Here is an 18,211-nt window from a genome sequence, read left to right on the forward strand (position 1 = left end):
CAAGAAAAGAAACTGGACAATGGAAGTCATATTTAGAGAAATGGTATAGAACTACTGTTGTATACTGATAGCCTGATAATAATGCATATATATTGAAAAGGTATCTTGGAACTTCATTGAAAAGGTATCTTGGAACTTCTTACTCCATGTCCATGTGATATCTTTTTACAGAAGAGAGGGTTCATACGTTGTTAATTATCATTAATTAGTGTTGCTACATCCCCTTTCCTGCTCTTCTTTAGTTGTATTTAACCTTGTGGTTCTATGAAGAACAATGATTTCATTAATTCCCAACATTTTCGTATTCTACCTTTGCAAGCATTATGGATTAAATTGTCAAGGGAGAGAGAACAAGACACTGACAAAGGATGGTGTCAATATTAGATAAATGACATGTACAAAAGACTCATTGACATAATCTTCAAAAAAAGAAAAAGAAAAAGACTCGCTGACATCGTGTAGGACCCATCCTAGTTTTGATGTTGCGAAAGCTGGTGGTCCTAGAGATATTTTCAAGATTCAACACGTCATTTTGCAAGAGTTATGAAGAGGTCATTATTGCTATTATGAAGTAATAACGTTTTGGAGGACTCTGAAAGATTTGTGTTTGGTGTGCACTCTAAAAATCCTATAATATGAAGATTATGAAATGAACAATGAGCCAAAGAGATGGGCAAATTACTAGTTGACACCAAATAGTTGGGACAAGGCTACGAGAACATGTTCTTGTTGACGATGACTGTAGGGAAATTACTGAGTGAAAAAGTGAGAATAATAATTGAAGGTATTAAGATTGTGCTTCTATTTGGGAAACATGTTTAATTCACATATTTAATCAAGCTTATGGGGAAAAAGTGTGAGGGAGATGCTCGTTGACGACCTGAGAGAATTACAACCGCAGAAGGAATTTGTTGAAGACTTGAAAGAGGCACATTGTCTTCTAAAGTTTGTCGAGGGGGCGGTAGGAGCACATTTCGAGATGAGGGTAGAGCGAGGAAGATCTATGGTAAGGGGAGAGGGGAAGGGGAGGAGTTAACTAGGACGCCCGGGGGGCGTTGGATAGAGATGAAAAATTTGGAAGAGGGGGAGTATGTGAGCTTGGTAGGGTTGTGTTAAGAGCTGGCGTTAGGGTTTCCAGTGGCGAGGGAGGAGTCTGGGCTAAGAGGTTGGGTTCGGGAGTTTGGCCAGAGAGGGGTTGGGGACCCAAAATGTGATAAGGAGGGATGTCATGAAGGGTTTAGGTCGCTGAGAAAGGGGTTTGGAGAGGAATGAATCTGGAGGCCGATCAGGGGAGGAGGAGAGCTGGACAAGGGTTGGGGGGTGGCGAAAGAGAGTGAGAGCGAGCAAAGGTAGTCTCTGGATTAATCCACTCGTGGAGCTTCCTACCCTCTTTGTGGAGAATTTCCTGGAGGGACTTGGAACTCCCTCAATGTCCCCAGGGTCTTCAAGCTTATTGGGGTGGTCAAGGAAGTCATCATCCCTAGAGATCGGAGATCCTTGGCCATATGCTATTTTGCCTTCGTGCGCATTGATACGACGAAAGAGGTGGCTTGTGTGGTGACGACGTTGAAAGAAGAGGCTTTGATGCTAGGAAGATCTTAGTTCAAAAGGCGTGGTTTGGTCCTGAAGTGGTCAACAAGTTGGTTGGCTAGAGGGGAGAGGAGAGTAAGGAGGGCAGCGTGGTGGGGATGAACGATCAAAGGGAAGAGGGAGGGGGAGAGTTAAGAAGTTCAAAGAAAGAGATGGCTGCCTCTGGGAATGGGGGTGAGAGGGAAGAGAAGAAAGCTCTAGGTCCTTTAAGGATATGGTGGTGGGAAGAGCTCTAGATCCGGGTCTTGTTGTAGGTGATGGGATAGTGATAGGGGAGAGGAAGAATCCAGAGGAGAGTAGGTGGATTTGGAAGGTGTTGGCTGACCGCTCAATGGTGAAGGTTGACCCCAAGGGTGGTCGAAAATGCCAAAAGGGTGATGCGGTGGTCTCTGGCTATTGAAATGAATGAGGCGACGTGTTAGTCTCTGGTTAGTTGGTAACAATGTTCAAAATATCGGTATCGCATTACGTATCTCACCCGTGGGATACATACACATGTATCGGTTATCGCATGGGATATATCGGTTATATTGCGTAATCTATCACTGTTGTTGGAAGCATGGGGAAATTGGTCGAATTTTTCAACGAAACTTCAATGATTGTTAAAAAAGACATCAATACATACTTATAAATCAAAACATTACAAAAAGCAAGTGCATATAGTAGGTTTTCTTTGTATGGGGTCCTACTCTATGCGCTGTCCAACTGAATTGATCCGAGTATATTCAAAGTCTATTCATATAATTTATAAATGTAAGAAGACATTTGGAAACACAAGTAATACATTCAAAAGCAAAAGAAGAATCACTAGATTAGGTTACATTCATGTTTGATTTTATGTTTATGCACAAATTGCAATCAATTTGCGAGAAATTGGAAAATTTTGATTTTGATTTTTTTATTTTTCAAATTTTCGCAACTCGGCCTGTCTCCTTCAAATCTCGAAATCGAAGCGCAAATTTGTAACAATTTGACACTAATTTATAGAAAAAAGGATCGAAAATCGAAAATGCTCACCGGATTGAACATGCGGGATTTATTCTACTACTCGTGCGTTTCATATCGCATACGTGGGATACAAGACATATCGTGGGATATATCAGTAGATACTTGAAACACTAGTTGGTAGAGGTTGGGTGGGGAGGTCAACATTGACTTGACATGTCGTAGGGGAGTCGACACTTTTGCATTGGTGGTAGGTGGATAGGCTGCTCTCTAGCCGACATGTGTTGGGGTTGGTTGAGTCATAGGTGGGCTTAGAGAAGGCCAACACGTGTCATCTGATTAGAGGCCTCAGAAGGTGGAGATTGCGATGTGTCTAGGGTAGCCTCACCATCGTTGTTGAGAGACTATTGGCTTGGGCCACGTGGCTGGCCGATCTTGTGTTCTAGGTAGGTTCCAGAAGAGGGGCGACTGTGGATATGCGTGGCGCTCTCAGTAGGTGGGAGGATGTCCACGGGGTTGCTTTGGGGGACACATGCCTAGAAGAATGTGCTTTGGGTGGGGTAGTTGGAGGTGGATTTTGGTTCCTTTCCATATGTCTGGATTGGGAGTCGGGTAGACTCTCTCACTCTTGTGCCGACCTCCATGTGTGTGGTGTCGATTGGATTGACCCTCATGTGTTAAGGAAATTATATGGGAACCTCGACGAGACATTGTGCTCTTTCTTTGAGGTGGCTCATGAACTCCACTTCGTTAATTAGTCACGGAAGCTTAGGACAGGCAGTTGGCTTGTGAGGAGGGAAGAAGCGGGCCTCGAGCTCTGTTTTTATTTATTTATTTATTTATAAATTTATAGGGGGGGGTTGTTTGCGGTTTCGTGTCACACTCTGATTCCCGGGACTCGAGTGCACTCATCCCAGTCACTGAGTCACGATGTGACTCAAGCAAGAACATTATCTAATCACATGAACATTCATCACGAAAGATACTTATATCAAAACACCAGTCTCAAACCATTTATTTCAAATCATATAGAGTTGTTTGAGTACACTTCAACTGATGAAATGATTTTTTTTTTTTTTGGAAGACAAAGGGTGTCCCCACCCCTTTTGAGGCGAGACTATTCCCTGTGGATACACGCAATCACCCATAACCATGCGTATCGGGTAATGCCGAGGAGGGGGGTCAAACCCACACTCGTAGGGAGCAAATACACGCAATCAACTGATGAAATCATTGTTTTGAATTAAAGAAAAATTAAGTTATATGCTTCTGGATCCTCTCCAACTTGTATTCATGTAGCACTACTCTCGCCTTTTATAGTTCTTTAGGGAGAATATTTAATAAATCGCACCCGAATGCGTTTCCTCCTGGGATGTCAAGTCCCAACAGGGTGACCTATAAAGGCTAGCAAGAAATCACCACACATGATATGTTTAATAGATGCATTATTTCTCACAATTTCAAATCACAGATAAATAGTAGTGCATGGATGCATGCAATGTTCCACTTTTCTCAGTACAATTAATATTTGAACCACCAGAGCCCAGTCTCTTTCACCTTGGCCTACCAACACCCCCGCAGTCTGTTTATTTGTTATATGAAATTGTGAGAATTACTGCACCTATTATACATATCATGTGTAATGATTTCTTGATGGGCTTTATAACTCACCTTGTTGGAACTAAATATTCTAGGATGAGGTAACCGTTAGGTGCATTTGGGAGTACCCTGCGATTTATTGAATATTCCCCCAAAAGAGCTAGAAAAAGAGAGAGTAGTGCTATATGAACGAGCTTAATTTTTCTTTTATCTGAAATAATGATTTCATCAGTTGAAGTGTACTCAAACAACTCTATATGATTTGAAATGAATGCTTTGAGATTAGTGTTTCGATATAAATATCTTTTGTGATGAATGTTTATGTGATTGGATAATGTTCTTGCTTGAGTCACACCGTGACTCAGTGATTGGGCCAAGTGCACTTGAGTACTGAGAATTGTTGTGTGACACGAAACCCCCGTCCCTAATCCAAGTTGTAGCAAGGAAGATATCTTACGCTCCTAAGACATGTTTGGTGCGCTATAAGATCGCTTGCAAGGAGCTCTTCTTCCCAACAATTCGTCGATCGAAGTTGTTGAAGTAGATCGGGCTTTAGGGAGGTTGTTCTTGTATTTGCAGAGGGTGTGCCTTTGGCTTGGTGGGTGGCCAAGCATCTAGTCGGGCTGTTATCAGAGATGTCGGAGGTGATGTCCTTATGGGTGAAGAGAGTTCATGCTAAATTGGAGGAAGACATGATGCAGGGACATGTGATGGCCTAACCTAGATGCATGTATAATCAGGTTGAAAAGATTCATATAATAAAATTAATCAACTAACTGTTTTCAATCAAGGGGATTACGAAAATCTTAACACAGAGATGAAATCATTCTGTCAGGATCATGCCCTTTAGCATAAAATCATGTAAATGGTAAAGAAGGAAGGACCTTGGGATATGAGGATATCCTAGATTTAGCATAAGCCAGTCCACAGTCAAGTTTGGATCCAATTTTCCTGACTTGCCATCCCTCTTTTCCGTTCAAAACAAAAAGGAATATCCAGAGAGGAATGAAAGAGATGAAGAAGAGATGGGTTTGAGATGAAAGAGAGTACGAATTCTAGGGCATCAAAGAAATGAAGACGGCTGATTCTTACCTTTTTCTGCACCTCGAAGATCTAGAAAGAAGGAAAATTTGAAACAGGGATGAAATCCTCAACACCTAAGGGCCAATCTTGAAACCCTAATCTATTTGGTAAAAGAGGAAGAAAGCATACGAATTCTCATTCATTCAATAATAAAATATGGTTTCTCACAGGAAAAATAAAAAAAGTGTACTAAAGCCCTCGAAAACAAGGAAAAGAACAAAAAGACGCCCAAAACTAAAACAATCGCACGACATGGTGTGAAATTTGCCCCATGGGCCTGCGGTCAGGGTGCGGTCATGCCGCTCCTGCACTCATATTGCGTCAGAAAATGGGTCCAATGAACCTGTCGTCCATCCACATTAACTCCTCTACTCCGGTACTCTGTTGGCGACGCCTCCTCCTCTGGTACACTCTAAAGGGTGCACTACTGATGTCCGCATCAAAACAACAAGCAAGGAGAGTTAAATGTGTATGGAAAAGGAGATGGGTTGGGCTATGAACTTGTTGGGGCGTGTAGGTGGAATGGTACTTGGGGTTTCTTATGGGGATAGTGTTGAGGATGTCCTCGAGTTATTTTGCTTCATCGAGGAGAGTGATTCGAGATCTCTAGATAGTTGTCACGCCGAAACTGAAAAGGACGCCCAAGGGAGATAAGGAGATGGTGAACGTGGAGTATGACCCGGGGGCCACAATTGGTGGTTTTAAGAAGTGCAGAGGGGCGGGGACAGTTTCCCAATGAAGATGCTAAGTTGGAACGTCAAATGTTTGGGTTACAAGCAAAAGAGGGCTCTGGTTAGGGACTTGCCATAGGCATAAGGCTCATCTTATTGCATTGCAGGAAACTAAATTGCAGTCTTTTGATGGAAAGTTGTTGGTTTCTATTTGGGGAGTAAACCATTAAGGGTGGGTGGCTCTGGATATGCGGGGATCTGCTGGGGCATCATGGTGGCCTGGAACTCCGATTTGGGTTAAAGAGGACAACTGGTAGGTCTTTTTTTTCCATTTCCATAGTTCTAAAGGATGTGCTGTCAGGTTTCCACTAGCTGTTCACAATAGTTTATGAGTTATGTTAGGCAACTCGGAGGTCTTTGCTTGGGAGGAGCTTAGTGCTGTTGTGTAGTAGTGGAGGTTGCCGTGGTTTGTCGGGGGAGACTTCATTGTGATTAGATTCACCTATGAGAAGTATAATGACAACTATATTACTCGTAGCATGAAGGAAATTTTTGAGTGGGTGAGCAATAATCATTTGATCGACATCCCGTTGGGAGGAGCCAAGTTCACTTAGTTGAATGGGTAACACAAGGCCATCACATCGTGTCTTGATAGATTTTTGGTCGCTCTAGACTGGGTGGCGAAATTCCCATTAGTCCATAAATAATGGGGTTTCCTTAGCTAGTCTTTGATCTTCGTTTGATTCTCCTAGGGGTGGAGGAAGAGAACTGGGGCCCAAGATATTTTGGATTTGAGATCTTTTGGCTAAAGGTGGAGGGCTTTTCAAACATGGTAAAGGAATGGTGGGATTCTTTTGAGGTGGAAGGTTTGTGGGGTTCAGATTGAGTTGGAAATTGAAACTCCTAAATGGAAACATTAATTTGTGGAAGGTCTTGGGAAGCAGGGAAGTTGAAGTAGATAGCATCTTAGGGGAGATTCCTGCCCTAGGTGTTAAAGAGGAAGGGGGCGTCCTAATGGAGGAAGAGAGTGAGTTGAGTGAAGTGGAGATTGAGTGGAGGTAGCGCTGGTGTGCTGTGTGGTTGAAAGGGGGCGATAAAAACACGCGATATTTTCATAGCATTTCTAGTGCTAGGCAAGGAACAACATGATCATTAGTTTAGTAGTGGTCAGGGAAAGGGTTGAAGAGAGACCAAGTTTGTGTCTATCGTGCAATTCTATAGGGATTTACTATCAAGGGAAAAGTGGAGGCGGTTGCAGCTCGACAACCTAGTCTCTAATCAGTTGTCTCCCATGGACATTGATTCTCTTGAGAAATTGTTCTCTAAGGAGGAGATTAAAGAAGCACTGACTCACTAGGAAGGGATAAGGCCCTAGGGTCGGATGAATTCCAATAGCCTTTTTTCAAGTGTTCTGGAATTTAGTGAATGAAGACCTAGTCCGCTTCGTAATAGAATTCTTCGGGAGAGGTTGTCTGTCGACAGAGTTAGGGGCTTCTTTCATTACAATTATTCTTAAGGTTGAAGAAGTGGACAACTTGAAAGATTTCGAGCCTATCAACCTTACAAGGGGGGACCCTATAAGATTTTGGTGAAAATTGTAGCTTTTCGTTTTTGGGTAGTCGTTGATAAGGTCACCTCTGAAAATAGGGTGCTTTAATAGCAGGTAGGCAAATCCTGGATAGTTCATTGTTAGTTCACAAGTGAATTTACTCGAGGCACAGAGAAGGCAATCCGGGTATGGTGTGCGAGTTGGATCTTTAGAAGGCTTATGACCACGTAGATTGCGATTTCTTGAACTATTAGAATGTTAGGGGGTTGGTTTTCAGGCAGAAATGAAGGGCTTGGATCCCATAATGTGTTTGATCGACAATGTTCATTATCTTGCTCACCAAAAGGTTATTTCAAAGCTTCAAGCACTCTTAGGCAAGGCTACCTGTTGTCATCGTTTTTGTTTGTGGTTGTAATAGAAGCCCTTAGCAAAATGCTAGCAAGAGGTCAAGAGGTTGATCTTATCCGTGGTGTTAGGTTGTCAAGAGGGGGGATGTAAATTTCTCATATTCAGTATGCCGATGACACTATACTCTTTTGTGAAACAAATGTTGCTATGATTGATAACTTGTGGAAGATTGTGAAGTGTTTCGAGGTAACATTTCAAAGAATGAGATGTTTGGTGTTGGTATGTCTATTGAAGGGGTTTTGAGGATGGTGGAAGCGTTTAGGTGTCAAGTGGGAGGTTTCCCATCAACTTACCTTGGTCTTCTTCTGTGTATAGGGAAACCAACTAAGCATTTTGGGGATAAGGTAATTGAAATAATGGGGAGAAACTTGCCTGCTGGAAGAGTCGATACCTTTACTTGGGAGGGTAGTTGATGATAATTAAAGCCATCCTTTTGAAAATACCCATTTACTTCATGTCTCTTTTTAAATGGCTGAAATCAATTCTAGAAAGGTTGGAGTGGTTGAGGCACGATTTCTTGTGGAGAGGCAGAGGACAAATAGAAATTTCATCTTCCTAGATGGGCAATAAAGGTGATTGGTGGCATGAAAGCAGCTTTGCTACGATGGCTTTGGAGATTTGGGATAGATGAGTGGAGGATGTGGTAGGAGGAGATTGCTAGCAAGTATGGTGTTCAAAAAGGGGGATGGTGGGTAAAGTACTCTCCTCAATATAGGTCCTCAGGTTTGTGAAAAGCGAACTTCGAGATTTAGGGAGGGGGCGTCCTTCGTCCTAGGTGATTGCGGCATTCACTTTCAGGAAAGATGTTTGGAGTGGAGAAAGTCCGCTTTTGGATGTCTTTCCAAGAGTAGCTCGTGTATCCTCAGAGAGGAACATCACTATTGATCGCTGCTACTCCAGGTGTGGAGATTCCATTGTTTGAGTGCCCCTCTGTCGAAGGGATCTTTTAGATGAGGAAGTGGAAGATCTTGTCAGGTTCTTGCACTGATTGCATGAGTATCATCCTTCCCTGAGGGAGTAGGATGTGATGGTGTGGCACACTCACTAGTCAGGTATCATCCTTCCTTGTTCAATCCTTTTATAGGTTACTTAGGAAGCCACATTTGGAAGTGCAGAGGGTTCATGGATTCCACTCTTGGTGATATGGGCCTCCTCTGAGGGTTGTGGCCTTCATTTCGTTGGTCGGTAGAAAGAGGGTCCTCATTATCGATAATCTCCATAGATGCTCTATGGTTCTCCCCAATGTTTATGCGATGTGTATGAATGATGTGGAGTCAGTTGATCATCTCTTCATCCGTTGGTCTGTTGGCAATGGGGTGGGGAATCCTTGCCCACTCTTTTTTTGGGTTATCTCTTGTCTTGGCATTGAGGTGGAGTCAGGAAAAAAGGAAGGGCAATTTGGCAATTAGCTTTCATGGTCATGCTTTGGATAGTTTGGGGGGGAGCAAAACAACCAATGCTTTAGGAATAGAAGTGGCTTAGTGGAGGAAATTGTTAGGAAGGTCTATGTGGCTGTGGCAGAGTGGTCGTCCGGCTTGGAGGACACAAATGTTTGTAATTTGCTTTTTGTGCTTGAGTTGTAATTCTTTCCCCACCTTAGCTTTTTCTTTGGCGGGCTTTCTTAATAAAGTTTTGTGACCTTTCAAATTTTTTTGGGTGAAGGAATGGTAGTATGTGAGGCTTTTTAGTGTCACTCATTTTTGGGCAACATTATTCAGTCCAACAAGGAGCTTTGATTATGCATGGCCGGCATATTGACTAAAATGATATCTCTTCTGTTTGATCTCTCCTTTTTTTTTTTTTTTTTTTTTTTGTTTCTTTTCTGTAAATTGTTATACAGCCAGTCTGACTTTTTTGCTTCATTTCATTGCCACTTTGAATTTTCTGAAAGATGTGGCAGGCTCTGCTAACATACATACATATATATATATATATATATATATATATATATATATATATATATATATATATATATATATATATATATATATATATATATATATATATATATATATTATTATATATCATATTAATATTGATTACATATTAACTTCGTTTCCAGCAATATTTCAAGTATTGCAGCATTATGGTTTAACTTGCTGTAAAAGACGTTGGCATGTGCAGCATGTTCAAAATCGCATAATTTTGTGATGATAGATTTTTGTTTTTGTTTTTTTAATGATATTTTTTATTTGCCTTTTTGTCTACATCTTATTCAATCATAATTAGTTCTAAATGATAGATTTTTGTTTTTTATATTTTTTATTTGCCTTTTGTCTACATCTCGTTCAATCATAATTAGTTCTAAACTTTGAACTTGTCTTCGCAAGATTCTGGAAGCACCTCATGGGGATTTGTTGTCATGCATGGAAATGGTGAAGGTATTTGATCTTTCTAGGACTCTTTGAAGTATTTAGAAACTTTCACTTTGCTTTTCTTTGGGCTCTTAACTCATGGGTTTTTCTTTCATGCTCAGGCTGCCGATCTTATCGCTTTTGTGGCATCGGGAAGCTCTTTGTATGAGGGAGGTGAATCTGGTAGTTTTATGGATTCTTTTGGAAGTCAGTGTCTGTCTGTCTTCAGGGCACTAGGTTTACCAAGTACAGTCGTCCTGATTCGTGTGAGTACTTCGTTGTCTTCACGGTATATGCACATGATATTTCATGGGATATGCTTTATGTGAAACTAATAATTTTTATTTTATGCCCTTAGGATCTTCCTGCGGATTTGAAAAAAAGGAACGACATGAAGAAGTTGTGCTCCTCTAGCCTTGCTTCTGAATTTCCTGAGGATTGTAAGTTCTATCCGGTGGATACAAAGGAGGAGTTGCATAAGGTAATAAGATAATAAATTTACCAGCTATTTGAGTGAGGCAGTGCGGAAGATGGATTTCAGAGCTGGCATTATGTCACATGAGTTGCTACCTCCGTCATTTTGGTGGAACATTTTTGTTCGTGCATCATGCTCATTCTGGTCTGAGATTGCCATACTGTTGGATCTTGTTTTTGTTACCTAGCCAGGCCATCCCTTGTTTTGTTCCAATAAAATAATAGATCAAATGACCTTTTTTTGGAAAGGTAGTGAATAGATCAAATGATTCATCTGGTTTGAAAATGAAAATACTTGTTTTTTTGTTTCATCTGTTGACTTTACTGGAAGAGACAAAACATGTATTTTCTTTTTCTATTATAGCTCATTTATTTAATCACGGGACAAGTTTGTATGAAAACATGAGTCAAAAAGAAGAAGAAGAAGTAGAACACCGTGATTTTTCACTGATCCAAATGGTATGAATTTTATTAGTTTTGCACGTCCCAATGTGAATTAATGTTCTTGTTCTATTGGGTGGCAGTTCATGTGGCTTTTCAAGGAACAACGCCTTTCTGTTCCTCATTGGCGAAATCATCGACCTTATCTCATGGCTCAGGAGGTATTTCTTAATTAATTACGAATCTCTCTCTATGGGGTAGTGTTATTCTGTTAACTTAGTAGTTCATAGTGTTTAAATCTTGACCACTCTTTGAAAATTGCATGTCTTCATTGTCAGGTTCCCATTTTTATGGGGACATTGTGTGTTCTATGGAATATAGAGCTGAACACAGCATGCTTTGGGTGACTCTGATTTATAAAATTGTACATTGTATGCACCCTCCGGGATAACAATTAGGTATTTTATACCTCTGTTTGAACAGGAATCTCTTGAATGATTCTTTAGAATATGATAGTTCTACTTTGAAGCTTTTTCAACTTTGTTTGGAAACTGTATTATACAACCTGTCATGTACTTATAGCTACCTGCATTGTGAATTGTAGAACCTATCATGTATTTATAGCTACATGCATTGTGTATATACTATCTACTATCTACTGTTGTCAATGGGCTGTGCCAGGTTGGCCCACAGGACAAGCTAATCATTGGCCATGGCCCGGCCTAACCTGGGCACTGAGCTTGGATTTTAGGCCCCGGCCCAGTTCTTAGGCCAATTTAGGGGCCCATGCCCTATTCCTATAGGCCCATTGCCACCCTTGCCATATGGCATTCCATCTCTTTGGACTAGCAAGCGTCATCAACTTGTGGTTGAGGGTGGGCTTGGGTGTCAGTTTCAAATTCTGGGAAGACTTTTGGTTTGTGGACATCCATTTGTCTGAAAAAGTTCCTATGCTGTATGTGATGGCTCCAAATCATGGGGCACCGATAAATTAAGTGGAGCTTGGGGTGTGAGCTCTTCTCCCTTGTATTCTTCCAGGCCTTTTCCCTGGGTAAGTAATAAGAGAGTCTATCCTCGCTTGCTTTCCAAAGAAAATAAATAAATAAATAAAGGGGTGGTTAAGCCCCTGTTAACATTGAAGGCCATTCTTCAAATGCAATGTCATGGGCCAAGGGTGGTCAAACCCCTCGGAGGATAGCAGATCTCGTTGAGGAAGACCGTGATCGGAATGGTCCAAATCAATTTCCTTCTTGTTTTTAGAGAATCAAAAGGTGAGGCTGATGCTCTAGCCAAGATGGGTGCTGGCAGGGTGATGTAAGACAATTAACCACTTGCTCTGAAAGCTCGAATTGTTAGAGCATGGCGAATTAATCCCCTTATCTCATAGCCCAGGCCGTACATCTCATGGGTTAGGACCTCGACCGAACCCTCCTTGTGGACCCCTAATCACATGGGTATCGCCTCACGCGGGCCGCCCACCCTGAGTGTGTCCCCGCATCCCACAGGCTACCCTACTCGAGCCCAGTGTGAAATGCGCATTAATCACCCTCAGTGAGGAGTCTCGAACACGAGACCTCCCCCATGGGCCCCGCCCACCCCGAGTGTGCCCCTGCATCCCACAGGCGACCCCACTCGAGCCTGGTATGAAAATGCCCCTGCATTACAGGGTTAATAAATTGATTGAAGAATTGGGATGATTTTATGAGTTTTCATTTTTTTTGGGTTGAGTTCATATAGTATCTAGTTTGGAGTGGTGATTTTATTTTACTGAGTTATATCACATCCCTACTTATTGTTTTTTTTTTCCCTTGCAATAAAATTTTTATCATAGCCATTAACAATGTTTTTAGTATCGATGATATCATTCAAAATATCCCACTATATATCTTGTATCCCACTTGTGCAATATGAAACACACAGGCAGTGTGTGTGTGTGTGTGTGTGTGTGTATATATATATATTTGTATCATAGGCTATATATCGCATGGTGTCGCTGATATCGAGAGGTGTCACGATCAGTCCTTTGCAATAAATACTGTGTATCAACGATATTTGTCGATAGATATCGCATGAACGTGTTGGAAGTCTGGTTCTTAGGGCAAAAAATTGAAAAACCCACCCAAACCCATTGATTTCTCTCTACTTGTAAATAGATCTATTATGGATTTCAACCCATCCTTGTGAATCTCTTCGAAGAAAACCAGCAATTCGAGATCAAGATAAAAGTAGATTTGGGACCATTTTTGATCCAGTGACCATTTTCAAAATTCGATCCATTTTTTTTGCTGTATCATGTTAAATTAGTGTCAAATGGTTACAAATCCATGATTCTTCATATATTTTGCATAAAAAAATTATAGATTTAGAGCTTCGATTTCAAGATTTAGGAGAGATGGGTTGAGTTGTGGAAAGTTAGGAAAAATCAAAATTTCTCAAATTTCTGTAAAATCGATTGCAATCCATGTCCAAATACAAAATCAAACATGTATGTAACCCGATCTAGTGATCTTTACTAATTTTGGGGATTTTTCAGAAAAAAATATTTTTAATTAAAATTAATTAAAAGATGTTAAATTTTTTTATTTTCAAAATTTCACTTCGATCATTGGTTAGTTGGCCCCCTTTTCAGAGTATCCATGAGTGTTTGATGAAATCATCATCACATATGCTCTAATTTTGGTTTTGGGCGAAGAGGGGTTCAATTTGTGGAAAATAGGGAAAAATTCAAAATTTCTCCAATTTTTCTCAAATTGGTTGCAATCTTAGTATTTAAATATGTATGTGACCTGATCTAGTGATTCTTGGCAATTTGGAGATTTTTTAGGAAAAAATAAAATTTTAATTAAAAATAATTAAAATATAAAATATAAATTTTTTGAAATTCCACTTTGATCAAGAGTCAGTTGGCCTCTATTTCTGAGTATTTAGGAGTGTTTGATGAAATCACTATCACATGCACTCTAATTTTTGGATTTCAGGTAACCTGGGACGATTTGCGAAAAATTGGAAAATTTCCCAGATTTTCTCAAATTGGAGAGTATCTTCGTTGGTATCATTTTATTATGACCTACGCATGATATTGTAAATTTGTGGAGTAGTAGTACCGTGCTCAGCCTATCGAGATTGAGATGATGATTTTGAGCTACTACGCAGCTCTGTGGGTCTGAGTCATAGCTACACATTATTCACAAATATATTTCTAGTATTCTACTTCTTTTACTTTTGAATGAATTGCTTGTGTTTCCATACTTGTGTTACATTTATAAATTATATGAACTGAATTTGAATGTACTTGCATCAGTTTAGTCAAACAACGCATAGATTAATACCCCATATAAAGGAAACCTATTATGTGCTCTTGTTTTTATGATGTTTTGATTTCTAAGTGTGTATTGATGACTTGTTTAACAATCCCTAAAGTTCCATTGAAAAATTCGACCAATTTTCCAATGTTTCCTAACAATAGCAGTACCTTACGCGATACAACCGTTATATCCCATGTGATAATCAGTATGTATCTGTATTCCAAGGGTGCGATACATTATGTGGTAACGATACAAATTATTATTATTTACATGTATTAATCAATTCTGGCCATTTGACAAAAAAAGGTTATATATGTAGTATGTACTGCAGTGTGTTCTGAAGATTTATTAAATAAGTTCTTGGCTTTATTAACTCATGAAATAAAATTCTCAAGTTCGAAAAGTATTAAGTAGTTTATGGCAATACTGAATTAAACATTGAAGGTGTCTTTAATAATGTGAAATGGATTGTAGTTGTTTGCATCCTTTTTTGGTATTTTTTTCTTTCTCATCCATGCTTCATACAGTTCTTGATCAAATATCATATGTCAGGTTGATTTGGTAGCTGATGAAGCCAACACAGGAAAAAGTACTCTCCTTATGTCAGGTTATGTGCGTGCTCACAGTTTGTCAGTGAACCAGCTGGTACTCACTCATCCTTGTCCATGCCTTGGTAACTTAGTGTAGCAGTTTCATTATCCATTCTTTCTCCAAAAATAGGTTCATGTTTCAGGTGCAGGGGATTTTCAGTTGGCCATGTTAGACATTCTCAAAGATCCGTTTCCTATAAATGGAAAGAAAGATCGGGACTCGATGGATTCAGATGGATCCCATAGTGTACAGGTACTGACCTTTTTTTTTTTTTTTTTTTTTTAAAAAAAAAAAAAATTTAAATTTTAAATTTTTTTTATTGCATAAAGGCCTGCCATATAAAATTTTGTAACAAAGTTAAGTTTGATCATTTTATTCAAACCCATGTTTTCATTTGGTGGAGCTCCATTTTTCATATTCGTATCTTATTGACAAATACTGAGGTGAATTCACAATATAACTATGACAATCAATTTCGTTATTGATCATATATATTGGCATGGCATATCTTTCTTTTTGACATATCTTTTTATTCTAATTGTTGCATCCATGAATATGCAATATTATTACACATGATCTTTGATTCCTTGGAGCATTTTTATTGACTAACCTTACAATCAATGGATATGCCTAATGAAGAAAGAATTTGTTACCAGTAATTAGAGCTCTTTTATGTTAACCATACGGCTAATAGCACCACTAGACAGTGAGGAGGCCCCATCTTCATCATAACCTTGTCCTAGATATTCAGGGTCAGCTTCACTTCTCCGTTTCGCCGATCATTTGTATCTAAGGTCCTATCCTAGGTAAACGAAGAAGCCTTTCATATTGCTTCTGATCGCCTTAGTCAAAGTCCTCTTAGGGATTTCCCTCATCATTTTTTTGGATGCTAACTCTAATCAAAGTTCTCTTGTTGCATGACCATGCTATTTTAGTGTGCTCTACATCATTTTAGTGTGCTCTTCAGTCTTTTCTCCTCCCTTTTCAAATATAATTTGATATACATGAAAAAACCCTCTCTCCCCTCTCGTCTCTCATGAAGAACTATAATATGTGGCCTAGTTCCCACTATATGCTGGTACGCATGCTAGTGATACAGGTCGTGCGTTAGGGATCAAGGACATTCATTAGGTAGGTCGCATTATTAACATGCCATAAAAAATTAGGGTAGTATGCTGACAAAGTGAGCCACACATACTTTGAATTTGGACTGTTGGATTTTTCTGGCCACTTGTTTTTATTGTACAAGTGTGATTTTTCTGATCTACAGATCAACAAATTTTGTCCAGCGCATGTTCATAGCATTCACTGCATGATGAAGGGCATGGATCTCGAACTTGTGCTAAAGTCGGGTCCAAGTTGCCATATTACAGTGTGTAGGCCAACTGACTTGTGTTGTTTCCATTGGAACTGATACGATTTGAGCACTGCCTAGTTGTATTGGACAATATTATTATTATTATTATTTTTTATTTTATAACTTGGCTCTGACCATCAATGTTGTCAAAATTGTTACCATATAACAAATCATTACAAGGGTGGAATTGTATTGAATTACAAATCGTATTGTAAATCATAAGATTTATATATAAATTCTTCTTTAAAATTTGAAAATAAAATGAAAAAAATATAAATAAATAATATTTAAAAAAAAAAAAAAAAAAAAAAAAAAAAACTCATCAACCAGCCTTTTGCCATCAATATGCGTCAAGTAATACCATGTCATGATAGTGCTAAAGGATTCTTATCTTTCCTTTATTGTTATATATTTTTTAATCTTTCAAGAAATTTCCCTGAAAAAACGTACAAGGATCCTTTAATAATTTATGTTCTTGTTACCTTTCTTGAATGTAGAATCACGTTGGAAAAGAAATATTTGATACTATAGACTGACCAAAAAAATATTTTGATTTCTAAACATCATTCCACAATACATACAAGTCGGCATGATCGTAACCATGCGTAAAAACATTCCAAATAAGTCATACACTAATTTGGTGTTTTGACCAGTTAAAAGTAAGAAATCCTAAAAAAAGCTCCATGATTTAATGTTGAAGTGAATATATATATATATATATATATATATATATATATATATATATATATATATATATATCATTTAATATCTTACAAAGAATAAATAAAATAATTTACCTTTTCTAAACTATTCTTAAAGTCCCCACCAATTTTAAAACATAAAATGAAAGCCAAGTGAAGCTTAAAAGAGAAGAGAACAAGTATAATTTGAATCGTGAATCGTAGGGTTCAAATCATAGAATCGTAGGATTCATATAAAAAGGGATTCAATGTGGGATTCAAATCATTTTGCTTAAGATTCGAGTCAAATTGTAAACCATAAATCATATGATTTTGATAACATTGCTAATCACCAATTCTCGAAATGAGAAGGCATAGGGCCCTGCTTAATGCTAGAGGCCTCCATGCTCTTTCATATTTTTCGTATGCCTCACCATGGTTTAGCCACGTCATGCTATTCAATATTTTTGGTATTCACAGTTGAAGTTTTCAACATGTTTCTGCATAGGTATCCTTCCTGTTGAAGTTAGCTTGTCTTCCATGAATTTTCAATCAGAAGCATTCCTCATTCATTTATCTTTTGAAACCTTATGTATGGAAGTAGTCATTTTCTATTTAGTTTCACGTGTTTCTTGTAATATTGCAGGTTATTCGCTCATTACTACCTGATCCTTCAAAGCAAGAGCCTTTGCTTGTTGAAAATATCCTGGATCCTCTTGCTGGAGAGCAGGTAATTTCCAAGGGCTTTCAGTGCTGTGATCTCTGTGCGCATTTGTGTATGCGACTTTGCCCTGAATAAAATTAGCTTCTTTGAATACCATTAACGTGCAGCCAATCTTTCATAATCCTTCTGCATCTACATTATATGACCTCTCATTCAATGCACATGTCATTTGCTTGTTTCTCTTGCATGAAACTGTTTACACTGGTGTTTAATCAGTCTTCCTTGCACTGTTGAGCAGTTTCCTGGTTGATTTCTAATCTTATGAGCTTTCAAATGGTTATCTTTTAATATTCTTGTGTTGACTGTGTTTGGATTCTCACCGAGAGGATGAAGGGCTTTCAACCATCCGGTCCTTGTTAAGCTGAGATTTCGAATTGGTTAGGTTGGGCCTATGGGGATGGACCTATTCAAAATTTTGATTTTGCCTGGCCTCCTGGCCCATTGACAGTCACATTTGATGTAGGCATTGAATAATGACATCCTTTGTACTCTTGTTGAAG

General features: G+C 39.1%; 1 protein-coding gene across 3 annotated transcripts in view; it reads left to right on the forward strand.

Annotated features, from left to right (window-relative positions):
- Nucleotides 1-18,211, forward strand: part of LOC131237058 (uncharacterized) — a 77,108-nt gene that overhangs the window by 28,797 nt on the left and 30,100 nt on the right. For all 3 annotated transcript variants that reach the window (XR_009167005.1, XR_009167004.1, XM_058234701.1), the window contains exons 5-11: nt 10,176-10,226; nt 10,322-10,465; nt 10,558-10,680; nt 11,198-11,275; nt 14,912-15,004; nt 15,080-15,202; nt 17,634-17,717. Coding sequence is in view for 1 of the 3 variants with exons in the window: in XM_058234701.1 (XP_058090684.1) it covers nt 10,176-10,226; nt 10,322-10,465; nt 10,558-10,680; nt 11,198-11,275; nt 14,912-15,004; nt 15,080-15,202; nt 17,634-17,717 (696 nt within the window). In the remaining 2 variants the exon portion in view is untranslated. The remainder of the gene's footprint in view (nt 1-10,175; nt 10,227-10,321; nt 10,466-10,557; nt 10,681-11,197; nt 11,276-14,911; nt 15,005-15,079; nt 15,203-17,633; nt 17,718-18,211) is intronic.

Source organism: Magnolia sinica, chromosome 2 (assembly GCF_029962835.1).
Source record: "Magnolia sinica isolate HGM2019 chromosome 2, MsV1, whole genome shotgun sequence".
Classification (NCBI taxonomy): Eukaryota; Viridiplantae; Streptophyta; class Magnoliopsida; order Magnoliales; family Magnoliaceae; genus Magnolia; species Magnolia sinica.